Source organism: Cygnus atratus, chromosome 4 (genome assembly GCF_013377495.2).
Source record: "Cygnus atratus isolate AKBS03 ecotype Queensland, Australia chromosome 4, CAtr_DNAZoo_HiC_assembly, whole genome shotgun sequence".
NCBI classification, from domain to species: domain Eukaryota; kingdom Metazoa; phylum Chordata; class Aves; order Anseriformes; family Anatidae; genus Cygnus; species Cygnus atratus.
In genome coordinates, this window is record NC_066365.1 from 10,572,501 (window position 1) to 10,596,978 (window position 24,478).

The 24,478-nt window shown below is 34.8% G+C and overlaps 1 protein-coding gene across 3 annotated transcripts in view; it reads right to left on the reverse strand.

Annotated features, from left to right (window-relative positions):
- Window positions 1-24,478, reverse strand: part of CCSER1 (coiled-coil serine rich protein 1) — a 675,103-nt gene that overhangs the window by 9 nt on the left and 650,616 nt on the right. For 2 of the 3 annotated variants that reach the window (XM_035541340.2, XM_035541349.2), the window contains exon 10: window positions 1-2,124. This exon is cut by the window's left edge and continues 9 nt beyond it. In XM_035541340.2, coding sequence (XP_035397233.1) covers window positions 1,642-2,124 — 483 coding nt within the window. In that variant the 3' untranslated portion in view covers window positions 1-1,641. The remainder of the gene's footprint in view (window positions 2,125-24,478) is intronic. The other variant, XM_035541356.2, reaches the window with a different exon arrangement.

Sequence of the window (24,478 nt, forward strand, 5' to 3'; positions counted from 1 at the left end):
GTCCTGAAAGTTCAGACTGCTGAAATGGCTTTGCAGAGTATCTGCCAAGTTCATAACCTAATTGTTTCTTAATCTAACCAATCATTGTATTCATCTGAATATTAAGTAGTTAAGCAGATATTTTTAAAAATATTTTTAAAATCTATGCCGTTAATTCATTTTATATGCCCTATGGGATTTACCTTTAAAAGTTACAACATTATTTGTGGTTACAGAAGCTTCATTTTTCATCATATGCTACTTCAGTTGTCACACTAGTTTGTTTCTTTGTGTGGGAATGTGCCATACTCTTGCCTTTCATTATTCATCACCAGTTAAAGATAGAGGTGACTTTTATCTGATCTGCCTCTATCATACTTGAACGTGCCAGATTATTTAAAAGCAACTAACTATACATGCTAATATCATTCAAACAGATTACCTGCCAGAGCTTGCAAACTCAGTGTCAAGTTTAGTAAATGCCACATGTTTAGAACATCTTGTTTGAGATGCCTGTTTTCAATCCCTATGAAAGGGGAAAACAGGAACTTCTGGTATTGAAAAGTCTTCAGGTTGTGTAGCATGATCAGGTGAATTCACATTCCCTTGAGACCAGAATGCTGCATGTCAGGTAGCATTAGATTCATCTCACTTGTATGTAATATATCAAGATGAGCAAACCTGCTGAGTTGGTATAAACTAGGTCATTAAGTGCAGATATGGTCTACAAATATCACTATTCACACAGATAATTTGGACTGGGTAATAAGATGATTTCTCTTAATTTAGTCTTTCACCTTTGTTTTTGTTTTTGTTTTTGTTTTGGCAAGTGAAATGAAATTATATGATGCATTTTATATACATAGACTGTCAAATCGTGTCATGAGTGATAGTGCCTGCAGAGCACAATCACCACCACAATGTGACATGTCTCCATAGAACAAAAACTGTAGAACAAATTTAGCCAGAAAAGGGCAGGGAGAAGGAAAGGAAGATCAAGAAATCAAGCTGCCATCCTCAGTATGTATTCCAATTATTCTGATTCAAATATCCAGTGAGCCTCTATGATCCTTTCTTTTAGAGGAAGAAAATCAGTTACTTCCTCTACTTGTGGCATGAGGCATTCGTAAAATACATACAGCAAGAAGTGGTAACACACCTCTACAAGTGAGTAAATTTTATTGTAAGTTTAAGAAGAGGGTGGTCCTCAGAGACTTCTAACTGTTTCCCTAGTCCATATGAATTTCAAGAGGATTTACTAATTATGTACCTATTCATTCCTCACATCTACTTTAACAGTAATATTATTAAACATACATAGTATTAAGATCACCTTCTAGAACTTCAGGTTGTGTTGGTGGCTTATAAAGACAAAAGAAAAAAATACTTAGCCAATTTTGGACTATCAGTGCCAGGCAAATGGTCCCATTTATTCTACCAATACCGACTTTTGCATGACAAATCAATCTAGTTATTTAATGATCTAATTCATCCGTATGCTACAGTCCTAGATGGGAAAGTATGAAACCTATAGACAATGTTAATTTTTACTTTTTTTTTTTTTTCAGGTAAAGGTAGCAGCAGATGAAAACTTAAGACTGAGCTGTAAGTGAGCTTATGTTTCCTTTCAGTTGACACTCCTTCCATGGCAAGAATACACTGTTACCCATCTTGTTGACCTAAAGTCTGCAGCTCTGCTGTGTGTAAATTGTGGTGGAGGAAAACATTTTTTCTGCTGTACATGTGTAAAGAGATGGGTCCCCTTGGAGGCTGTCCAAGTCTCCCTGTGAAAGTGGTATGTTGCCGAGGTACAGCAGTCTGGTCTTTTGGAGCTCCTGAGAAGAGTGGGTAGCTGTCTGTCTTGGATGCTGGCTTTGCTGTGCTTGGTGCCATGGTGGCCAAACCGTTCTGGGTGACCTCTGAAGTGACGGTTTCATATGTGTCTCTAGTATGCTTGATGACTTCCACTATCTCCTTCTCTTTCAGGAGGTTGCTCAGACACAAATTAGACAGCTGACAGCTCTTGCTTTCATAGGTTGTTGCTCGGTTGCCTGAGTATCTAAAAAGGTCCTCTGTGGGAGTATGTACTGACTTTCTGTCCCTTGTGCTGAGATTTTGGTTCACCATTCTGTTTGGATATGTAACCTGTGGCAAAACAAACAAACAAAAGCCAGAAGTTTTAGTAACAGAACATATTAGCAGGAAAACAGCAGACGGTATATAAAACACTCCTCATTACATATGTACAGAGGATGGGGCTGGAGAATTAAAATGAAAGATGAATCTCAAATGCTGATAAAACTCCCAAAACATTGCTAGCATAAAATGGATGAATTGTTAATTTGCATTTAAAACGAACAACAACAACAACAAACACTGAGAAATACTTATTAGATGTAATGGTCTGGGGCATTTCCTTAAAAAAATAGTTTAAATCAGAAGAGATTTTTTTTTTTCCAGAACAATATAAAAGGATAAAAAAGTTCCATGAACTGCGAACAGATTTTCAAAAGCATTTCATGTGATGAAACAAGAACTTTTATTGAATAGAGTTCAACACTTAATGCTCTCAAATTATTAGAAAATGTTAATAACGTGTTTTAAGAATATCTTCATGCCTCATTTAAGCCCAACTTTCCATGTCCCTTGAATCTAGGTGTTTTACAGTGTACTTAGAGTTAAATACATGTCGAAATGCTCTGCCAGAGCAGAACAGTAATTTTATACCAGCTGCCTGAAAAAAAATACAGTGTAAGGATTCCAGAGTGCTAGTAAATTTTGATTTGCTGTGTGAGCATACAGGTATTTGCATTTGTGTAAATAAAGGTGCTTTGTCATGTTCGTGGTAAAGCAAATTACTATAGACTTCTGGTCTGCATATAGTGTGACGCTTCATTTTGATGTGCAGAACACCTGGCCTGAGAGGTTATGATTGGCCTGTGAGACCACATTTAATCCTTCTCCCCACACATTTAGCATACATATATTTGCATTGTCTAAACTAAAGTGTTGAGGGGAAAATGTTAGTACAGTCAAAGCAAGATTCTGCCTGTTCTATGACAGGCTGTAATAGGCAAATTCACTGGGAGATATGTTTCTGGCTGAGGAATTGCACTAGCCAAGTAATGAATGTTCAGAAGTCTAGTGCCTAGAACTTGAGCTTTGAGTCTATATGACTTCATAAGAAAGCTTCATAAGAGATCTTTATAAATTGTTGCAAAGCATATATGACACCTTTCTGCAAAATGAAGATTAAATATTTGGAAGTTGTGAAAGTCAGTTTCAAAAATTGTTCATGTAACCTACTTAAAATTTGTCTTATCTCTGCAATTATGTGAGGAAATAGCACTTTATTTTCTATGTTATTTTGGAATATGTGTTTTCCCTTGTCTTATCCCTGCCACACTTTCTGTTGAAAGCACCAAGTTCTGCCATTCATTTGAAAAAAAAGATAATATATATATATATATATATATTATACCATGCAGTTTTTCTGCAAGAGAACTCTGAGAATACATAGTTGCAGTTTCTAGACTTTTACATTGCTATATGCAATATATATACATATAAAATAAAGCAGAGGGAATCAAAAATACTCCCAAATATTACAACAATATTTTGCTAAAAAACATTTCAGGATGTTTCCATGATTCCATAGGGAACATATGTATTGTTTCGGGACAATCTGTATCACTTTGCATGCATTTCTTTTTTAAGCAATGCAGAAGAATGATAGTTAATAGTCATGGCTTACAACTCTTCTTTTTTTACGTGTGTGTAGTCAGGTTAATGGTCATGCTTCTATGCAGTTTCATATGTAGGTTTGGATACAAGTATTGCAGTACATTTTAGACATCAGAGATGGTAGTTCTAGGAAAAAAAAACTGACTGGTGTAACATTTTTCTCACTTAATTCAGTGCTGATTGTGCCCAGACTCATAAATGGGAGTAGAACACCTTTAAAAAGTATTGCTTAAGTTTTCATGCCTGCAGCCCATAGATGTTGAGAAGAAATTCAGTTTCATTCCTAGGGAGACATTCCCAGGAGGACCTATCTGTAAGGTTAATCCCTTATTTATTTATTAATAAAAAATAAATAAAATCTTCCTACTGGGATAAGGGATTCAAATTCAATACCCTGCCAAAAATACCTGTACTTCTGGTAAGGGAATGTTTCTGGAGTTACCATGTGTCACCTTATGACAACCTAAAAATTTATGTTTAATTCCACAACAGCCATAAATATCCTAAGATTACCAATATGTCTGTCTGCACTTAAAAATACTAAATGTATTTCATGAAAATAAAAGAAAGTACTTCAAGCTTTCTTTTTTTTTTCTTTTTTTTTTCTCATTTCAAGCATTTCGTTCATTTTTCTTCAATAATAAATAAAAAACAAGCAAATGAACAAACAAATAAAACCTTTAGAAGCTGCTGCTGGAAATGAAAGTATTTAAACTGTTCCCTGAGGGAAGGAATCTGCTATGATATAAGAATAATCAAAGTTATAGAAAATATGAAATATTCCATTGTACCATACCATAGTACCATAGGACTGGGAGGAACTTCATGAGGGGACATCTAGTCTGTTCTACACTTCTGGTCAGGATCAGCTTATCCCCATGTTGTTCCTGATAGAATTGCTGTTTCATCTTTAAATAACTCTTTATGTCTTTGAAGAATGCTGTCAAGCTACCCCTTACTCTTTGCTCTAGAATTTAAAATATCACATTGATCTTTTTTTTTTTTTCTCGTCTTTTAGATCTGAGTCATTTTCACTTGCCTTTTCTATAGTAATTCTTTTCAGTAATTCCATGTTTTTTGTTTGTTTGTTTGTTTGTTTGTTTGTTTCTTCAAGTACATGGCCCAAGAGTATAGTACTTAAGGTAATTCCCTGGTCATCTGGCTGTCCACAATAGTTCCAAAACTGTTGTCTATAAAACCATTACAAAGTTCTTCAGCTGATTATTGTCACATAGCCTATTTCCTCATTTGTCTTTGCTGAATTTTATCATTTTCCCTCTGATCTTTAATACATCAAGTTCGATCTGACTTCCAATTTTATCCATTAACATGTTTTATTTCCCACCCAACTTCATGTCATCTGTAAATTTAATAAAATTTTTCTCTAGTCCATAATCCAGATAGTAAATGAATATTATAGGACACTATAAAACCCTACTCAGTATAGCCTTCTGTTTTTGCATTGGGCCATTGGTAAGTAATATCCAAGGGTGGTTTTGCCGTTTGTTCTATATTTGTTTCATTTAGTCTGCATGGTATGTTTATAAAACAGTGTCAAAAGCCTTAGAAAAGCCTAAAAGCAAGAAATCTGACATCTACAGCTTTTATTCTAGGCAGAAGGCCTGTTACTGTTCTGTTGAATGAAATTAGATTGGTTTGGCAATTGATTTGGTTTGTAATCCATGTAATCCATATTGGCTCTTGTTCATGTCGTTTTCTTCTCTGTGCTTAAAATTGTTTATTTGTTTCATTATTTGCCTTTTTTTTTTTTTTTTTTGAGAATTGAAGTTAAACTGATGGAAAACATTATAGTATATTTAAGATGAATCATAACCTTGCCCAAACACTGACAAAAATAGACACTAATACCGCATTGATCTGCTTTAATAAAAATGCCTCAACTTTACATGGTGGTGTATACTGCTCAGTGAAATGCCTAGGATTAAGTGCTTCCCTTTCTCACAGCTTCTATTGAAGTGCCCATGAAAGCATAACTTATCTGTTTAATCAGCAACTATCCTTCTTGTCTTCATTCAGTGAGATTACTCAGTCAAAACCAACACAACCTGTGAATAATCAGAGTTTAAGCATTTTACTGCAGATGGTTGCAGCCATGGATACTGAGGCCACTTCTAGTGATAAACAAGAAAATTGCTGGAGGTCTTGGATATGAGATGTCTTGTAGTCTTAAGAATGGCTTAGCAGTTATTTTTGTCTCTTGATGAAGAAGAAGTAGAAGAAGGAGAAGTGGAAGAAGAAGAAGGAGGAGGAGGAGGAGGAGGAGGAGGAGGATAAGAAGCAGAAGAAGCAGTGTAGGGAAAAGATTATTATGAGTTATATATACCATATATATCATCAAGGTATGTTCTAAAATTAATACAGAACAACCAACTGGTTTTGAAAATAAGTGCAGAAATATGTTCAAAGAAAGGCATATTGTTGAACCTGGGTACCAGTAAAAGGTACAAGACATGATTGCAGTGTTTTGATCTAAATTACAGCATTAATCTAGATGAAATGCTCTATTGTGAATATCTGACACTGTGGTGTCTCTTTCCTCTTCCTTATCAGGGTTATATTTAACATATTTTAATTTTAGAAAACACATTCTGGGTTTGTAAGTCTCCAAAATTTTGGCTTCAAGATGTTGGCTAATGGAGAGGTCACAGTGTGTATGTAATAATAAATGTGTAATAATTTGTATGTGGTTGGGGAAGGTCTTTCTCAGCTTTGTGAAGATGGAACTTGATGAAATTCCTCTCCTATTGAACAATTAAACAAAAAATGTGGTGACAGATTGAGAGGTAATTTACCTAAATTTTAAAACATCAATTGAAATTTACAATAAATCAACAGAATTCTGTGACATTGGTTTGACTCCGCCTCCAGCAATAGGACAGAGGTCGTTAACAAGGTAAGACAGATTCATTCTATCAGATCTATAGCTACCCACAGAATGAAGAGAGATTTTAATAGAAACATTGACAAAAAACATTGGCACTGTTATTGATGACACTGAAGAACAGTTTCTGATCAGGAAAAGAGAGAACATTAGTCTGCTGTTAGACAAAAATCAACAAAAAAATCCTTCCTTCTCCCCCAGGAATGACATTATTCTAACTCAAAAATATGACAGTAAAAAGAATGCAATGACATCCAATGATGCTTTGAAATTCTTGCAAGTTTTCCTTTACTATCATTCAAACATTTATAAAAAAAATTAAAACTATGTATATAGTGGAAAATAATAGCCTATTAATTTTCTGAGTTCAGATTGATAGCTTGTAAGAATCTAATCCAACTGAGTTTTTTTGCTGGTCTATTTTACAGTTATTCAGAATCCTCATAATCTAGTCAGAATAAGAAAAAATATCCCGGAAAGAAATAAAAAAAAAAAAGTGAAAACCAGACATGCAACACCAACACTAAAAACACTTTAGAAAAAAATGAACTTTCATTTTTAACCTATTTCTCCTGTAAAAGTGTTAGGCAAAATTCTCTGCTTTAGACTTGGAGGTACAACTGCATTCCGTGAGCATTAGACATGAGTGAGCAAAGCCACAATCCCAGCACATCTGTTTGCCAGTTTGAAGGCTAGTTCTTGTCCAAAGATGAAGGTGGCTTCATGCCAAGCATGTTCCCGTCTAGTTTATAGCAGCTGCAAGGCTGCTGTATACTGCTGCTTGGCAACACACCAAGAAGCTGATCTGCCAGCTGGTGACTGCTGAGGCCAAAATAAATAAATAAATAAATAAATAAATAAATAAATAAAATCCATTCATCTCTATCCCTTTTTCAGTAGCTTAGCTAGAACCACCAACTTCTCTGCTCCAGAAATCCCCAAAGGCCACCCTAAGGTCTGCCTAATGGTGGACCCAGGAAATAGGCTACAATTAGGATGCAAATGTGGCTCTGAAATTTATTTCAAAAGTAACACATACAGAGAATAAAGTAAAAGCCTCCCTTGATGCTTCAAATATGGCAAAATAAAACCGTATCTTAAACTAAGAGTTTTAAACATCTGAATTTCCTGATCAGATACATAAAAAAAAGTGCATACTCCCTTGCTTAAGGAGTCAATTTCTCAAAAATAAAACAAAATAAAATAAATGGATTTACAATACAATAAAATTTTGATAGATCTGAATCATGATCAACCCTGCATTAAAGTACATGAATATGAGAAAGATCCAAGTATTCTATGTTTGATTACTTCACACTGGTGCTAAATCCATGGAGACTGAACCCTAAACTGTAACTTAACGTTCTTAAGATGCTTGTTCAATAAATTGTTTTGAGGGTTGCTCTGTGTAATTGTCACTCTGGCAGCCTTTTCTTATATTAAAAAGAAGAAAACAAATACAAAACCAAAAACCCTCAGCAACCCACTTTAAAGTAATGAAAATTGACTACCCTTATAGAAAACTCCAGAATGGGACATGTTATTAAAAAAACACTGCAGCCATTCATCACTTTCCATTTCCAAACCCAATGAATGAAATATGACAAGAGTTAATGATGAGACAACATTGCTGCAGGACATTTGAGAATGGATTTTGCTGCTGAATGTCTTATGATGAAGTACCGATATAAAATGACAGAAAAAGATGTGAATTACAAAAGCACCCCCCAAAAAGTGAAGATTTTTAAGATGCCAATGCCCAGAGGCAACTGGGAGTCTTAAATGCCTATAATGTAATTCTTCCAAGTAGAGCAACTTCGTTAAATACACCATTCTGACAGCAGGCAGAGAGTAAAAACACACAGATTTTACCACCCTAAAGGATTTTTGCTTTCAGAGGTGTTAAAGGAAGTGTACTCTAGGGAGAGTAATTATTCTGAGAGGAGCCTACAGACTTTCTGGACTCTCTCAAGATTTCTACCACTTCCTCCTTTTGTGTTTGTGAGTACACAAGGAATGCAAAATGTAATATTAACTATATAGCCCAGCAGAGCTCACTTGTCCCTTGTCAGGTCTCAGCTGAAGTGACTTCAGCACCTTTTGCAGGACTGTCTCCCTTCCCAGCTTAGCCCCAAATTCATAAAATAGAAAGCAACATAAAGAAGACAAAAACAACAACCAAAAAAAAAATGCTATACTTCTCCAAAGTATGGAAAAGATGAAGCCCTGAATCATGTGTTTGAATTGATACCCCTTCAGATGCCTTTTGTAGTTCTGACAGTTTAAGTAAGTGCAGATCTGATTTACCAAAGCACAGTTTAACTCAGTATTTTGGTATGCCACATCTGTCACTATGTCAGCTCTTTAATTTCTCCACCTCCTCACTATTGTGCTCACAGCTTCCAGCCTAGAGATGATCCAATATGAAATGTGATTTTGTTGCAGTAGGTAGTTGTTCTTCATTCAAGTCTCTCAAAAAGCACTTTTTCTTACCGATTTCAGCAGCACCTAGACCATAACTGCAGCTTTTAAACCCAGATCTGCACCTATTGATCAACTGATGCTGCCTTCTGGCAACATGTGATACATGAAAGAAGCAAAGCCCGATGTGTCAAAATAAGGAATGGACTTGTACCAACAGGTCATGAGCAAGAACCAGCTCCTGATCAATTTGCAGGTTCTGCTGCCATCAGTTACAGAATGAATGCAGTCAACATAAATCAGAAGCATTTCTCTTTCTCCCTTTCAGCCTTCTGAAATCTTTATTTACTTACTGAAGGCAACAATTAAGATGCAGGCTAAAATGCATGTCTCTTTCCTGTAACGCCCTTTTAATCAACAGTCTAGTTGAATACAAGTGACCTGGAGTGTTCAGCTACTGTCCTGAAAAGATTTTCTGATAGCAACAACAGTGTGGTAAGTAGCCCACAGAGGGCTGAATTAAGATGCTCATCTTTTTAATGCATGGAATTATCCTTGAAAATTTCCATTTTTATAACTAATAAAACACAGTTAAGTCAACAAGGTGTAAAAGGATGTGATTGTTTTATAAAGTAGGAAGAAAACAGTAAAGAATTTCCAATTAATCTCCAGTAATTTGCAGTAAATCACTACTCTGCATTCTCAATACTGTGTTTCTAGGGCTAACTGAAAGATTTTTCTCTTTACTAAAGATAATAGAAATTTTTACATATTACAGCTGTTTACCATACCTTTCAAATTAAACATTTGGAACTTTGGAGCTATTCACCATTGTTAGTCATTCTTCCACAAAGATACAAAATTCATTTAGATTCAGAGTATCCCTTGTCACAACCTATGGCTTAAAATTCAGATAACTATAAAAATGCAAATGAAAAACTACTAAATAGTAAAGGTGTTCCAACAATATGACTACAGAACAGTAGGACATACTATGTAAGATAACAAATCTTATTTTGCAGAGTCCTTATCTAAGACCTCCTCAAGATCAGGAAGACAGTCCAGAGAATGCAATTTTTACCGGACAGACTTTTCTTATTTTGGACCTTGGGGCAAATTGTGATGAAGTGTAAGAAAGATGCAATGGACTCTTACTCCTGGTTTAAGAATATGTTAAATGCCTAATTGTGGAAACATCCCATGTTTAGCAAAGACAACTCCCCCGACCAACTCCCCCACTTCCAACAACTCTTATATAACTGCTCTCTCTTTTGAGTTCACCCAAGAGTTTGTCTTTGACACTTCGTTTTTTGTTTTCTAAATTATCTCCTTAATGATCTCCTTACTGATCTCCTGCCCCTTTATTACTGATCTCCAACCCCTTCAGCTTAAATGGAAATTCAAGGTGACAGAATAGGCCCTGTGCTCACCCAGCACTTTGGGTCTCATTATCTTTGTCCAGATCAAGAAATAAGGGCCACTTGTGCCATGCTTTTAGCTACAGTGGTATAGAAAGTCATAGGTTCTACCCTTGAGATCCTTTTGCATAACTGCAACCTAAGTGAACAGATAGCAAATGGAGACATGAATCCATGGGAACACCAGGGGCATTTTAAGAGACCATATTTCATCCAGTATGAACAGTGAAGCATGACACAAAGGTCCAGAGGAAACACTAAGAGAGCTTGCTCTGGAATTACAAGCAGGAAACCTGCACAAGTGCTAATTAGCCCTTCTGAAAGATAGTGCTACTTAGCTGACATTTCTTGCTGTGCTAACACATTGTTCTGGCTTTGCAAGTGGAACTAATATTTCTGCACAGTATTTGATGTTCCATGTAGACATAATATGTTGTTCCAAGATCTCCACCTTGTGCCTTATACATTTTTTATGACCAGCTGCCTGAAACTGTGAAGTCCATTTCTAACCTCAAGTCCAGCATATGGTTACTAAAACCTGATTATTGTATCTGTAGATCACCTGAATTAAAACTGACTTGTCAGTGGCAATGTTTATATACTTTTTTTTTTATACATTTAGTTTTTACTATAAATACAAGTTAATATTTTTATAGTTATTTATTTTGCTACTCTAACATCACCTTCGTATGGTTCCAGAAATTCCATTTGTAAAATGAAGCTCACATGACTATGCATTCAGTGAAATAAGATACCAGAATACAGTTGTCTTATAAGTAATAGACTCAAAAAGCTTTAAAGATACTATGTCCAATTGCATATATACTATATAGCTATGTACCTGTAATATACCTTTAGGAAAGGAAAGAATAAATAAAATGTTCACATTGCTTATAAATACTCAGTTAAAAAGTGAAGGTATTTATTACACTTATAGAATGAGAATCCTAAACACTTCAGCATATGAGGCTTTTGCTTTGTCAGCTGGACTCAAATCTTTATCGTGCTTCTGTATATTTTTGTTGTCCTATCTTCTATGAACAAAATAATCATATATACTTATCAGGACTTTCTTGTCCCACTTTCAATGGATGAATGTCACAAATCAGATGTCTGCTGAAAGTCTGCCTTCTGAAAAAGGCATTGTTTGCTCTTTCAAAAAAAAACAAACAAATAAATAATCAACAAAAAGAGAGTAATTGTACTTAGCCAACACCAATTTACATTCTTGAACAGTAATAATAATAATAATAATAATAATAATCCTCCATTAAACTGAATTTCATATATTAGCAACCTTACTTCTGACAGAAATAAGGACTCATAAGAACAACAAGGGAAATGCATACATTGTCAAATGGTGTTCAGCTACTGCCACATTATCCAGTGACACTATCCCTCAGCTCAATATACAGTCTGCAAAGGAGAAATCAAAGGACTAAAAAAAGGGCAGATCGTATCCTGATTACAAGAAAAGAAAATCTAATTATCCTTTAATTGATTTGACTCTTTATTTTTATGACAAGACTACTGAGAGACAGACATCCCCGAAGAGAAAGAGAAAATAGTCTTTATACATATATATATGTGAGGGCACCTGTTCTAGGAATGAAAGACCACAGAGTAGACAGATTTCTTTTACCGCTAAAGTAAATTTCCACAGTTATTTTTTGTGGTTATACAAAAACATCATAACATACCTGCAATGAATCCCTACACTTAACTAGTGAAGTTCAGTGTATTCAACATCATACAGAAATTGTTTAAACTCCTATGACAGGAGTCATTTCTAATCCAGAATGATACTGATGCTCTGCCTGTGGGATTAAATCAAAACAAACAAACAAACAAAAAACAACCAGCAACCCTACTGTATGAATATTCCACTACAGGATGATACTCAGTAAATCAGTTTTCACTGGAAACATAAAAATATGTAAACTACAAATTTGAGTAAATATACTGAGTGAATCATTCCATGTCTAATACTTTTATGTATTGACAATCTTAGAAATAGGGAGAGAACAAATAAGATTCTCTTAGAACAGAGGCAAAATAAGAGAATAATTCAACACCAGTAATTCAAAATCAGAGACCACAGCTGCTATTATTATTATTATTGTTGTTGTTGTTGTTGTTGTTGTTGTTGTTGTTGTTGTTATTATTAATTTTCTGTTAAAGCAACTGACTCAAGAATGTGTTGGCTTTGTCAGTATGGAATTGGTGTATATGCACTCTGTTCTCTGATCTCCACCTGTCATTATCAAACATATTTACAGTAAGAAAGTCTTGTCAGATAAAGGAAGGGTACACACAGCCAAGACATATAAATAGTTGTAGAAGAGATGTGACCTCCATAAGAAGTCATATAACTGGTTTACCAGAAAAAGATATTACTCTAACAAACAGTTAGTGTTTGTAGTTGAATGACATAATTTTCATCACATTCTAAAAAATTACAGAAACCAATCTCTTATCATTTCAAAATTGTTTAAAGTCGGTGGTGATAGAAAATTTCCTTTAATGCATAATTTCAGACTAATCACATAGAAAAGATATTCCACCAGATAAGTATATAAAATAACCCCATTAGTTCAGCTCTTTTAAAAACAGCTAGTATAGCATGGTGTTCATTACAACATGTACTGCTTACTCTTTGGGAAAGTAGACTCTAACAAGGTACAACTATTTCATACATCCCATGTATTTCAAGGCCAGCAAAAAACATTACAATCATCTTGTGTGATCTTCTGTGCAGTAGGAGCTATATATTTCTCTTGTTGAAATCAAGGAACCCCAAAAAGATGTTAGAATTAAAGTATAACTTAAAAGATGTAAAGTAATTGAGGGTGTATTTTAATTCTTCATCATCCAATAAAATCTTTTTTAAGCACTGCATTCCAGGTCCTCATTGGATATGTTTATATATTCCGTTATCAAATCAAAAATTTGTATTTGAACAAAAGAAAACAAAAAATTTATGCTGAAAAAAAAATGTTGTTAAAATGTGCTGGGAATATAAAGGTTTCTGTAGGGCACTGGTGCCCAAGACATTTCGGAACTGGCAAATTTTGAAGAAAGTTCTGGTGGGGTTTGGAATTATCCTGCTTGGAGAAAGTTTGGTCAAGTAAGTTATATGTACCATGTGAAGGTCCTATTCTCTGTTGTAAATGATTATACATGATGCATGACCACTAGAAACTACATGACTACAAGGATGACTACAACATCCGAAATGACAATGAACTCAACACATCACAGAAATGTTGCAGAAAAACAAACAAACAAACAAACAAACAAACAAAACCAAAAAAAACAAACTTGTTATTTGGAAAATAATCTTTTCCTTTGCATCTTACTTCCCAGGAAATTTACAAGTTGTCAATGCAGATATTTCAAAATATTCAGCATATCAGCTCCTTATTTTCTCCATCAAAGTCATATTAAACAAAAATAGCAAATTAAAAGAGCAAAGGGAGAAAATATATATACATATAAAGAAGCACTGAAATTTCTTATTTTGCCTTTCCTTCTAGGAGAACTGGAAAAAAAAAAAAAAAGACAAAAACACTGAATTACCTTTATCTATTTCTACTTCTGTATTACCTACCATAAGGAAGTTTAGCAAGATTGTATTTCATATTATACCTCCAACTTTCTGTGATAATGCACATAGGGAAGCATTTACCTACTTCCTGTTGTAACATAGCTTTTCCCCATAAATGTAGAAGTTTACATTTCATTTCCTTTATTGCCCATACCATGGGTCTTTCACTTTAAAAAAGTAATAAAGGATGATTTTCTAACTTGTGCTTATATGTTTTTCAGCTGTAAATTCATGTCATGTTGCTGACTTGTCAGTTGCTGCATAATAGCTGCTAAAGTGGTCAAATTTTAGGCTTTTTGTCACTTAGACATCAGCTAATCTGTTAACCACACTGTTTGCTATCCTATTTCATTAAGCACAATTTTAATGGAATCCCTAATGTTTGAAATATTTAAGTGAAATCACTATCCCATTATATCCACTAGCAAAAGTTCCACAGACCAGGAATGAACATACACATGTGCCTGAAAGCTATTTACTACTGTATACGTTAGTGTTTATTTATTTATTTTTATTTTTTTTATTGTCTGACCACCTCATTCTTTTGTGATGACAACCTTTTATCCTTTCCTCCCTCAAAGTTAAGGGAGGATTACTCCCTTAAAAATTACTTTAAATAACTCATAACCAATTTAATATGTTTAAATGTATTCAGTAAAACACTGTTTTGCAAAAAGAAGTCTTAAATACATTTTAAGAAAAAATAATGAAATATTTATCCTAATTAGCAGTCTTTAAAGATAAAAATCTGTTTGGCTGGAACTGGATGTCAAAGAGACATTTTTGAAATACAAGGCATTTTGCTAGTGTGGCATTCAAATGAGAGGCAAGTGAGAAGCAAAAGGCTTAGTGGGATGGGGTTTAGGAAGTTACATACACATAAAGACTGCAGCTCACTTTCTACTTTCTACTTTCTCTTTTTACCTACACCCCACAGCTAGGGCTGCAGCTCTGAAGTCTGTTGACCCACTGCATTGGTCCTAAATGGGAGCCAAATATGGCAAGGAAAACAAATTTCTCCTCATGTTGAGGTCTTCAACCACCCCAAGACTTAGTACTGGCTTGCTGCCATGCTGTTCCAGCAACAGGTAGCTCTCTGGTCAGTCTTGAGAAGAGATCTCCTTCCTGACTTTCTGTTTTAAGTTTAAATCCCCAGTAAATTCCTCCATTCTGTAACACTGAGTGATATAAATTTTCTCAGTGTTTTCCACTATTAGCCAAACCAGCACTGTTTTAAAAAATATATTTAATCTATAAAAAAAATCACTAAGATTACTCCAGAGGTAAAGAACCTGCTATTGGTTAAGAGTCTCCAACACTTCCATTGGCTAAAAATTTAGCAAATGTAGCAAAAAAGGCACCATGCTTAAAACTCATGAGAGCTGGAGGACAGCAAAACATTGCATAGATAATGAAGCTGTCTTGGACCATTCACTGAAAGATGAAAGATGACCAGTGTATGAAATTCATGAAGGAGGACCATGTGCACACACGAACACCCACACCCTGATTGTGGATAAAAGATAGCTTCACTGACATCCTCCAAATCATAAAAGCTTGAAAAGCACACACAGGCAACTTCTTTAACTATCCCAAGTGCACGTTCAAAGTGAGCTATGTAGGTTGTGCTTACAGTGCATCCTAGGTGGTCATTATTTGAGCGAGGATATCTTACAAGTTGCTCCTATAACCTCTGAATTCTTGCCTCTCAGCTGCTAGCAAATCTCTTCCATCACTTTCATAAACCTTGCAGGAAACAGTGAATACTATCATAACTCAGATCTGCTCTGCTGCCTCTGGGCATCCAGCTACTGCATGCCATCTACCTTTCCAGTCTCTCAAACACAGTCTCTGTTATGGTCTGGAAGTTGCTTAAATGCCAGTTTGGCAGTTTTTTTCTCTGGTCCCAAAGTAAAGGGCTTTCTTATCTGTGAAAACAGATTAAGGAGGGTGTCCCAGAGTAAAAAAAGGGTACTGATGCCATTCATGCCTATGCTGCTAGATGTGCTGAAAAGGCACTCTTTACTCATTAGGAAAATCAACCAGAAATTTTGAAAACTCCAGTTCACAAACATTTCCAGACCAATCAAGACTAAAAATAATCTATTGAGTTCTTCTTGGGCATTAGAGCACAACTGAGCATATTCATCCTAACATATAGCTAATTTACTGCTGCCAGGATGGTCCTGAAATTACATTTCCCTGCAACTGGCTGAACAATTACATGCACAGCCACTGCTAACCTCAGGAAAACGCAAACAGTAGGACACATGCCAACTGCTACCTGCCACGTGAAATACCCAGCACAAAGCCACCCCATCAAAGCAGTTCACCTTCCAGGCCAAACAGGTTAACAACTGACTTGTGGCTTTTCAGGCAGAAATAGTTACACATCTCTCAGCAGACAAACTCCCATGCTGATACACTGCCTCTGTGGCAGTGGGTAAGTACACCAAATGCAGGAGCTCTATCACCAGACGTGATTGCTCCAAACCTGCAACACAGCCCACTTTTTTCAACCACTCAGCAGTTGTTTCTTAGTGCACAGTATGTTGCTGCTTTGAGAAAATTCACGCTCAAACAGCAACTCTCTTTCATCTTTCTCCTCCATGTCCTTCTCTTTTTGCACTTACTCTTTTTCTTCGAGGTGCATCTACAAGGAAGAGGAGAATATAACAGCTGCTGCTATTCCAAAAATTGATTTGTTGAACAATCACAGTAATGATAAGTCAAAAAATGCCAACAGGAACTGTTGAATATGCCTGACTGCCAAGCTGCAGTGCAGAGAACTGCTGCTTCCCTGAGCTCTGAAGAATTTGAACAGTGGTGCCAGAAGAGGAGATTACTGAAGAAGGAGGATCTTAACTTTTCAGACTGATGTCCATTAGAAGCATGTGTTATAAAATAAATAGGATGTGGCTGCTATATGGAAAGTAAAGCACTCTCCTTTTAGTATCTGAAGATGAGTGTTGAAAGTGAAGTTGAATACAAAGCTTTAAAAGGGAAGAAAAATATGCCTATGCAAAAATCAAAATGCTTTTAAGTAGCAGAAATGTATGTTCTCCTGAATTTACAGAAATTATTTAATTGAAAAAATAGTCCACATTCAACACCTTTAATTTCAGCATGGAGCACCATTGCTTTGAAATCTTAATAGTGGATTTAACAACATTTATGCTATAAGTTCAACAAATACATTTACTGGAATCTGTAAACTGGATGTCTCATTTTGAATTCTCATGTCCTCCTGAAAGCTTTGATAAGGGCATCTAATCTTTTCTTATTTATTTTACCTTGTAACAATCACTAAGCTTTATCTGAATAGGATTTAATAGGATTTAAATCTCACAATATCTTCTTAAAATAATTCTACTTTAGATAGATAGATAAAATATTTCTAATCTCTTCCACAAAGCATTTGATATTAAATCCTTTTAAAATAATTTACCAAAAATAAATCTCACAAATGTAAAATAGCATGTATAGATATTAACATAGATATAATAGATATAATTAGATATATAGATATAGGTATAGATATAATTAGGGTATTATAATATTAGATATAATACTATAATTAGTATTAGATATAATATGATATAATATAATAGTATTAGATATAATACTATAATTAGTATTAGATATAATAGGTATAGTTATAATTATATATATATATATATATATATATATATAATTCCACATCCACAAGAAGTGTTAGGACGTCAAATCAGACTAAATTCATGTGTATGTACATATCTGAATTTGCATATATGACCTCATGAAAATATAGATGTCCCAGTCATGAAAGCTATACCTTGCACAGGTAATATTCCCACAAGGTCCCAGGAAATGTTGACATGATGTATGGGCTGAATTTGATCATTTTTTATTTATATAGCTTTTGTAGGGGTGAAGTAAAAAGCATACTAAACCTAAGTAGTCCAAAGTGCCATAAACAATAGCTATTATACTTCACACCTTTCTCTTGGGAAAAGAAATACCTTGTAATTTGCTAAGCTCTTCTCATTTAATTCTTAGCATTTATGGCTATTGCTAGCAGAAAGCAACAAGAACTTGACTTTTTAGCATGCAAAATGCTAGATCAGAAAAGGACATAAAAAAGAAGAATATGTGCTACTCTCCATTTGTACTGTGTCAGCAAAACCTTAAATTAGGTATTCTCAGTAGAATTTGCTAATTATAGGTGATTTCCAGTGCTTACAAATTGCCTGGGGAAGACAAGGAAATAAAGTATAAGAATAAGATAATTTATAGGGGTGTGTTATTAAGGAAAGTATGATGAAAAGTATAATATCTTGACAATATTTTAAATGTGAATTATAGCAAATGCACAACATTCCAAAGCCTAGCTCAGAAATGCCCTGTGTTTAACAGCTGTGACTCTATTCAGATTGCATTCTGCTGGTTAACTGTGATCATTATTGTTTCTGTCTCAAATACGGGGGAGCAAGATGTCTACTTTGTAGATACCTCAAGCTCGTACTAAAAACTGACTTCCACACAGCATTATTCAAACTTCTTTCAAAACTTTTTTTTTGGCTAGACAATGGGAAATGAAAGTGAGGTATGCAAAACAGTTTGGTGGGCAACCATCTGCTCCTCTGCTTAAGTGCCAGACTTGTCCCTGCATCTAACCATAGCCTTCACTCCTAGTGTAAAGTCACTGTCACCTCCACCCAGTTTGCCTGGCTTCAGTATTTGCTGCATTCCTCTCTGAGACTTGTTCCTAGTTCTGGTCCACCAAAGTCAAAGCATGGATGCAGATGCAAATATTGGCTAAATTTTCACCTATGTGTGACTTCAGTAGGAGTTATCAGCTTTGCAATTTCACAAGTTCACCATCTATTAATTTTGCTTTTTTTTTTTTTTAAATGGAATTTCATTGGTTTATTATGATAAAGCCATACACACACACACCTTAGGTCTTAATAGGTCATAAAATGAAAGACTTCACCACAGTAAATTTTCTTGTCTTTAAAAAATAATTAAAAAAAAAAAGAGAGAGAAAGAGGGAGAGAGAAAACAATCAAAACCTAAAATATATAAACTAAACATAATGCTTTAAAATAAACATATTTGCATGGGGTTTGCATGAGTCACACATCATTTCAACATGCTGAATGGCCAATTGACTTCCAGTCTGAGATCAGATTTGTTCAAAAGTAGACATAAGACATTACTCTGTAAGGTGGGGGGGCTGTTTATTTTTGTTTTTTCTAAAATAAAAACAACTACCTGAAAATATGTAATGTTCTTATATTTTCCAGGTTTAAATAAGAAAATGTAAAGTCAAAATTTATGACTAAATTTAAGAGACAAAATTCTTCAGTGAAGGTAGCTATGAAAACCTATTGACCATCGGGGGATAAAAAAGATTCTTATCCACATTATGGAAGTGTCAACTGCAAGGATGGTATCAGGAATAAAGGACTGAATGTCTCATATTTCAGCAGTTCAGCTTTGATCATTTTTACTATTTGATTTTTTTGCTCATTTTTTTCTCCACATGCAACCACTACTCCCCTTTATAAGATCACTTCACAAACATTAATACAATTATTCTTATGACAATCAAGGGAGAAAAGGAAGAATTATGAGCTTATAGAACATGATAGACAAAGGATTAGTGACTCCTTAATTTTATGCAAGGATCTTTTGACTCCAGGATTTGCTCTGTTTTTCTGGATTCCAGTCCAGAAGAACACAGTTGTCTCACTTTTGCTCCCTGAAAAAGATACTCACTTTTACACAAAGCCAATAAAATGTTTATCATTTGTTATTGCAAAAAAAAGATAATGAAAATATAAATGCTTTCATACTGCAATATCTGACTTCCACCTATTCTGGTTTGTCAGTTTGTTTGTTTGTTTGTTTGGGGGGGGGGTATATTTGCATTGCTTATAATGCAAAAAGTTGTATGAAGTGATACAATGACCCAGACAAAGACTTTTTCACAAATATATATATTTTTTTCTTGACAGATTTCTGGGAGGAGATCTTAAATCTAGACAAATGATTGCAGATGGTGATGTAAAACCATACAGAAGATGAATGGTAATTTAGCTATAGCTAAATTTTATCCCTGGAAACAGAGCTTATCAAAAATTTAAGTCTTTTGTATACATTTATGCTAACTGCTTACAAAGAGCAGTTGCTCATTAGATCTATTTCTGTAATCAATCATATACTTACATGACTCTTACTGAAGGTTTGGGGCTTGAAGGAATAAACTTAAAAGTCTTCATTATTATCATCATTATTATTACTTATTTTTTATACTTCTTCCCCTTCTGATATCTTTTGGGTAATGGGATATATGAGAGCTGCCAACTCCCAGAAGTATCAAGTATCGAGTGAGAATTTATTATCCCTGCCTTTATACATAGCACATTAGATTACTTAAAAATAAGAAATCATTTTTTCTCTCAATTACATATAGTAAAATGTACAAATTCAGATATTAGATGCAGATATTTTAAGGAAGATCAGAAAGAACACACAGTAGGTTTTGAGTTTTTGAGGCAGATTGCAAAGCAGAAATCCTTGTTCACCTCCTACATTCTCCATTGTGATGGAAACTCAGATACTCTGCAGTGAGGAAATTACCACAATGGAGGAATTCTCCGCATTTTTATTTCAAGTCTCTGAACTCTGCACATAAGGCAACAGAATGGTTTACTGAGGCTATTAAGAACACTTACATGCAGATATATGTATTCCATATATTAACCTTATATCCACTGCACATATTATGATCAAAACGATCTTACCAGCTTATATGAATGTCACATGTTTAAGCTATGCATTTGCTGATAACCTTCTTGTTTGAGAAATAAACTAAAGCTCTCTGAAGTTTGGTGTACATCTCAATCAATGGTCTGAGCAGATTTGTTAAAAACTTCTTTAATCCTTCTCTTCTAATGATTGCTATAATCTCAAACTACCTCCTCTTTTATTCAGGAATGCCTTTCTGTCTGAAAACTTCTGAACTCTCTCCCCAGCACTGCTAACTATAACACAAGTTAACATTAAAAAAAAAAAACTAATTTAAATTTCCAGGTGCAGTTATATTAAGCTCTTAAGTCAATTCTTAGGCTCATGCTCTGCCCTTAAATAATACAAAACTCGGTAGTTTCTTACTAAAGAATTGGCAAATTGACCCACTCTCTACAGAGGGCTCTGTATTAGGCCCTTAGAAATTGGAAATTATTTCTGTATTTTTAAGTGTGTAGGGAGTCCCAGAGCACATTAGGTCCTGGCTGGAAAGAAGATTCCTAAAAACTATATTAATATGTTAGATATTTCAAAAGAGATGTTCATTTTTCTACTCTGATCCTGCAGTGATATCTCCTAAGTCAGATGGAGTGCATACCTAGAAATAATAACCAAAATATCAAGCTTCAGCATTCTTGACAAAATATACCATTTTCATGCAGCAGGACAGCAAGCTGAATTTGAATGGAAATAATGTCCGCAGTAAAAAACATTACATTAAAGTAGCAAAACCTTGGAAGTTTCTTCTAATGATTGAGGTTTGAGCTTTGCCATATGAAAGCTCTAAATTAAAGTTTTGTACTAAGCATCAAGGAGTTTCTGGAGAAGTTATTAAGGATCTTCTGCAATTTAAGTAAGTTTGTGTAACCCAGCTAAACCATTTTAAAAGGGAGATCATGGTATTTAGTCTTTTGAAAAATCACAATAAATTGTAATGATGTAGTATTTAAATCCAATTCAGTTTGGAGACTAAGTCCTAGGGACTCTAACTAAACATTTATTTTTTTTTTAATGTTATTTCCTTTTGTTGTTCCTGGAGCTAATTAATTTGCAACAGAAAAGCATTTTAATTTTCTTAAATTTATTCACAAAGCTGCTTGTTCACATTTAACCTAATTCAATCCTTGTGGAAGAAAATGGAAAAAACTTCAATTGATTTTGCTGTGCTTTGGGTCAGGACCCAAGTGGGTTGCTGCAATTCTTTTGTCTTTGTTTCTTCCTTCTCTTTCAATACAGACAAAAATGGAACAGGAAAAGATTGTGTGTAACACAACAGTCTGTTAGATTCAATATAAATTTGAGATCACCATTTCAATGAAAATTGTTGCAGTTCTCTTAATTTACAGCTGACTGGTTTACAAACCAGTATTTTACTGACTGCTTTACAAGGTGTTGTTTTGTTGGCATATCATAATGTCTTTAAAATTAGATATCTCTAGAGGTTTCACGTCTTAAAACTCTTGTTCGTGTTACCAAGACAGAGATATCTAACTACTTCAGAGGTTGGTAAAGCTAGAAAGAACTGCCTGTCCTAAGTCTGAAACTGCTTGATGTATGAGTAGTGAAAAACTTAGCCACCAATTCCTTGTCATTCATTTTCCAGGGGAAGGGGAATTGTTTAGAGCAGGAAGAATGGTGGAGAGAGAATAATTTTTAAGGCTGTTTTCAATTATATGAATTGAATTAAAATATATGCATGCAGAAGATTTAAGTGGTAAGTAAGGTATTATAATTTCTGAAAAACACACACACACACACAAACCTTCAAAGAATACATTTAACTTTGTCTTTACATTAAGTTTTAAATTTCTCAAATTTTATAAATATTCTAAGGCCAGAAATAAATGTTGCTTTCTGCTATGAATCCAGGCATCTCCTTTTCAAATTATACAGAGCTCTGGACCACAGTCTGAAGACATTAAATTAGCTGGATAACACTGATGGAGAATTCCCAGTGGGTAATGGTTATCCTAACACTCCTATTTCATTCTTTCCATCAATTTTTAGGCACAGAGTCTTTGTTTGTATTGCACATGCTTTTTAATTATGACTATGATTTGGCTGAAACTTGAGGGTGATTTCATGAGAGAACTCTGCCAGTGTCTGCTTTTGCAGAAGGCTGGCAAATGTCAGAATTGCTCCAGGAAGAGGCCACGTGTTGTAGGACCTGAATAGGCTGGAACTTCATGGCACTCACACACAATGCAGAACTGAGATCAGCCTTCCTGTTGCTGACACCAGATTGCTGTGGTCTCAGCAAGAAATTTGGCTCTTTGAAATTGCTCAAATCACAAAATGCTGGAAAATAGTACCGAAACTTTGGAAAAGAGGGAAAAATGTAGAGGGACAACTGAAATGTGGTAGCAGTCCCATGACAAACAGAACCATATGATTAGTTATTTTTTAAAGTATATTAAAAGTATCATCAAACTGTTTTATGAAATACCAATTTAGTTAGCATTATACTGCATTACAGATACCTTTTTAAGTTTCATTTATAATAAAGCTATAGAATATTTTCAGCCCATTTCTTTCTCAGCAAGTGTACAAAGTGTCATGTTCTGTTGATAAGGATGCTGTACAGCAGCTTCATCAATGGTCCTTGAAAGAAAACAACATGGATTTTAATGACAGAGTTTATATAATTTTTTACTGTAATTTTTACTGAGAAAAACTACAAACCTATCATGTTGTGGGTGTCAGGATCAAATACAGATCAAAACTTTCTCAAAAACTGAGAGCTTTGAGCTCATATATCACTCATAGTATTCATTATGGAAAGCAGTATTCACATTTTCAGTTTGACATCACAGTTCAGATTAGTGAGAGGAAAGATTGAAACAGAGCCTCTGTATTTTCAAAGGAACATGAAGATAGATTATAACTTACAGTAACTTATTTTGCTATTTTCTTAATTTTGTTCAGTCAAGCAGTAATGAGAAACATATTGTAATTCTTATAACAAATCAATATTCTGTAATGATCTTGTGCAGAAAACCTCTCAATAAGAAAAAGTCCCAGTTAGCTTATGTTGCTTAGTAAAATGGTCAATCTAAACAATGCACACTATTTTCCATTTGCAATCTTATAATAAAGCATTACTAACAAAGCACCAGTAAATATTACATTACATTGCGTTCTGCAGTATAATTAGGGAACATTTGTCTTTGAATCAGCAATACCCAGTTTTTCTGCTCTCCGCTGGCTGATGAATTTTTTTCTACCTGAGAAGGCAACACTACTGTGAAGCCTAAAGGATGCCAAACTGGTGGCACCTCTGGGAAAACATAATTAAGAAAGGGGAATAAAATATTGGTCAGGCAGAGGAGTGGGGGAAAAAGTATGAAACAAAGGAGAGAACATCATGGTCAGAGCAGGAGGTGCTCCAGGCACTGGAGCAGAGATTTCCCTGCAGCCCATGGAGAGACCACAGTGGAACAGATAACCAACCTACAGCAAACGTGGAGAGGATCCTACACCAGAGCAGGGGGATATTTTCTGAATTAAACGTGGCCCGTCGGGAACGCACAATGGAGCAGGGAAAGAGTGTGAGATGGAAGGAGGGGCAGGGAGAAACTACTACAGAACCACTACAGATCATATTCCCCCCAC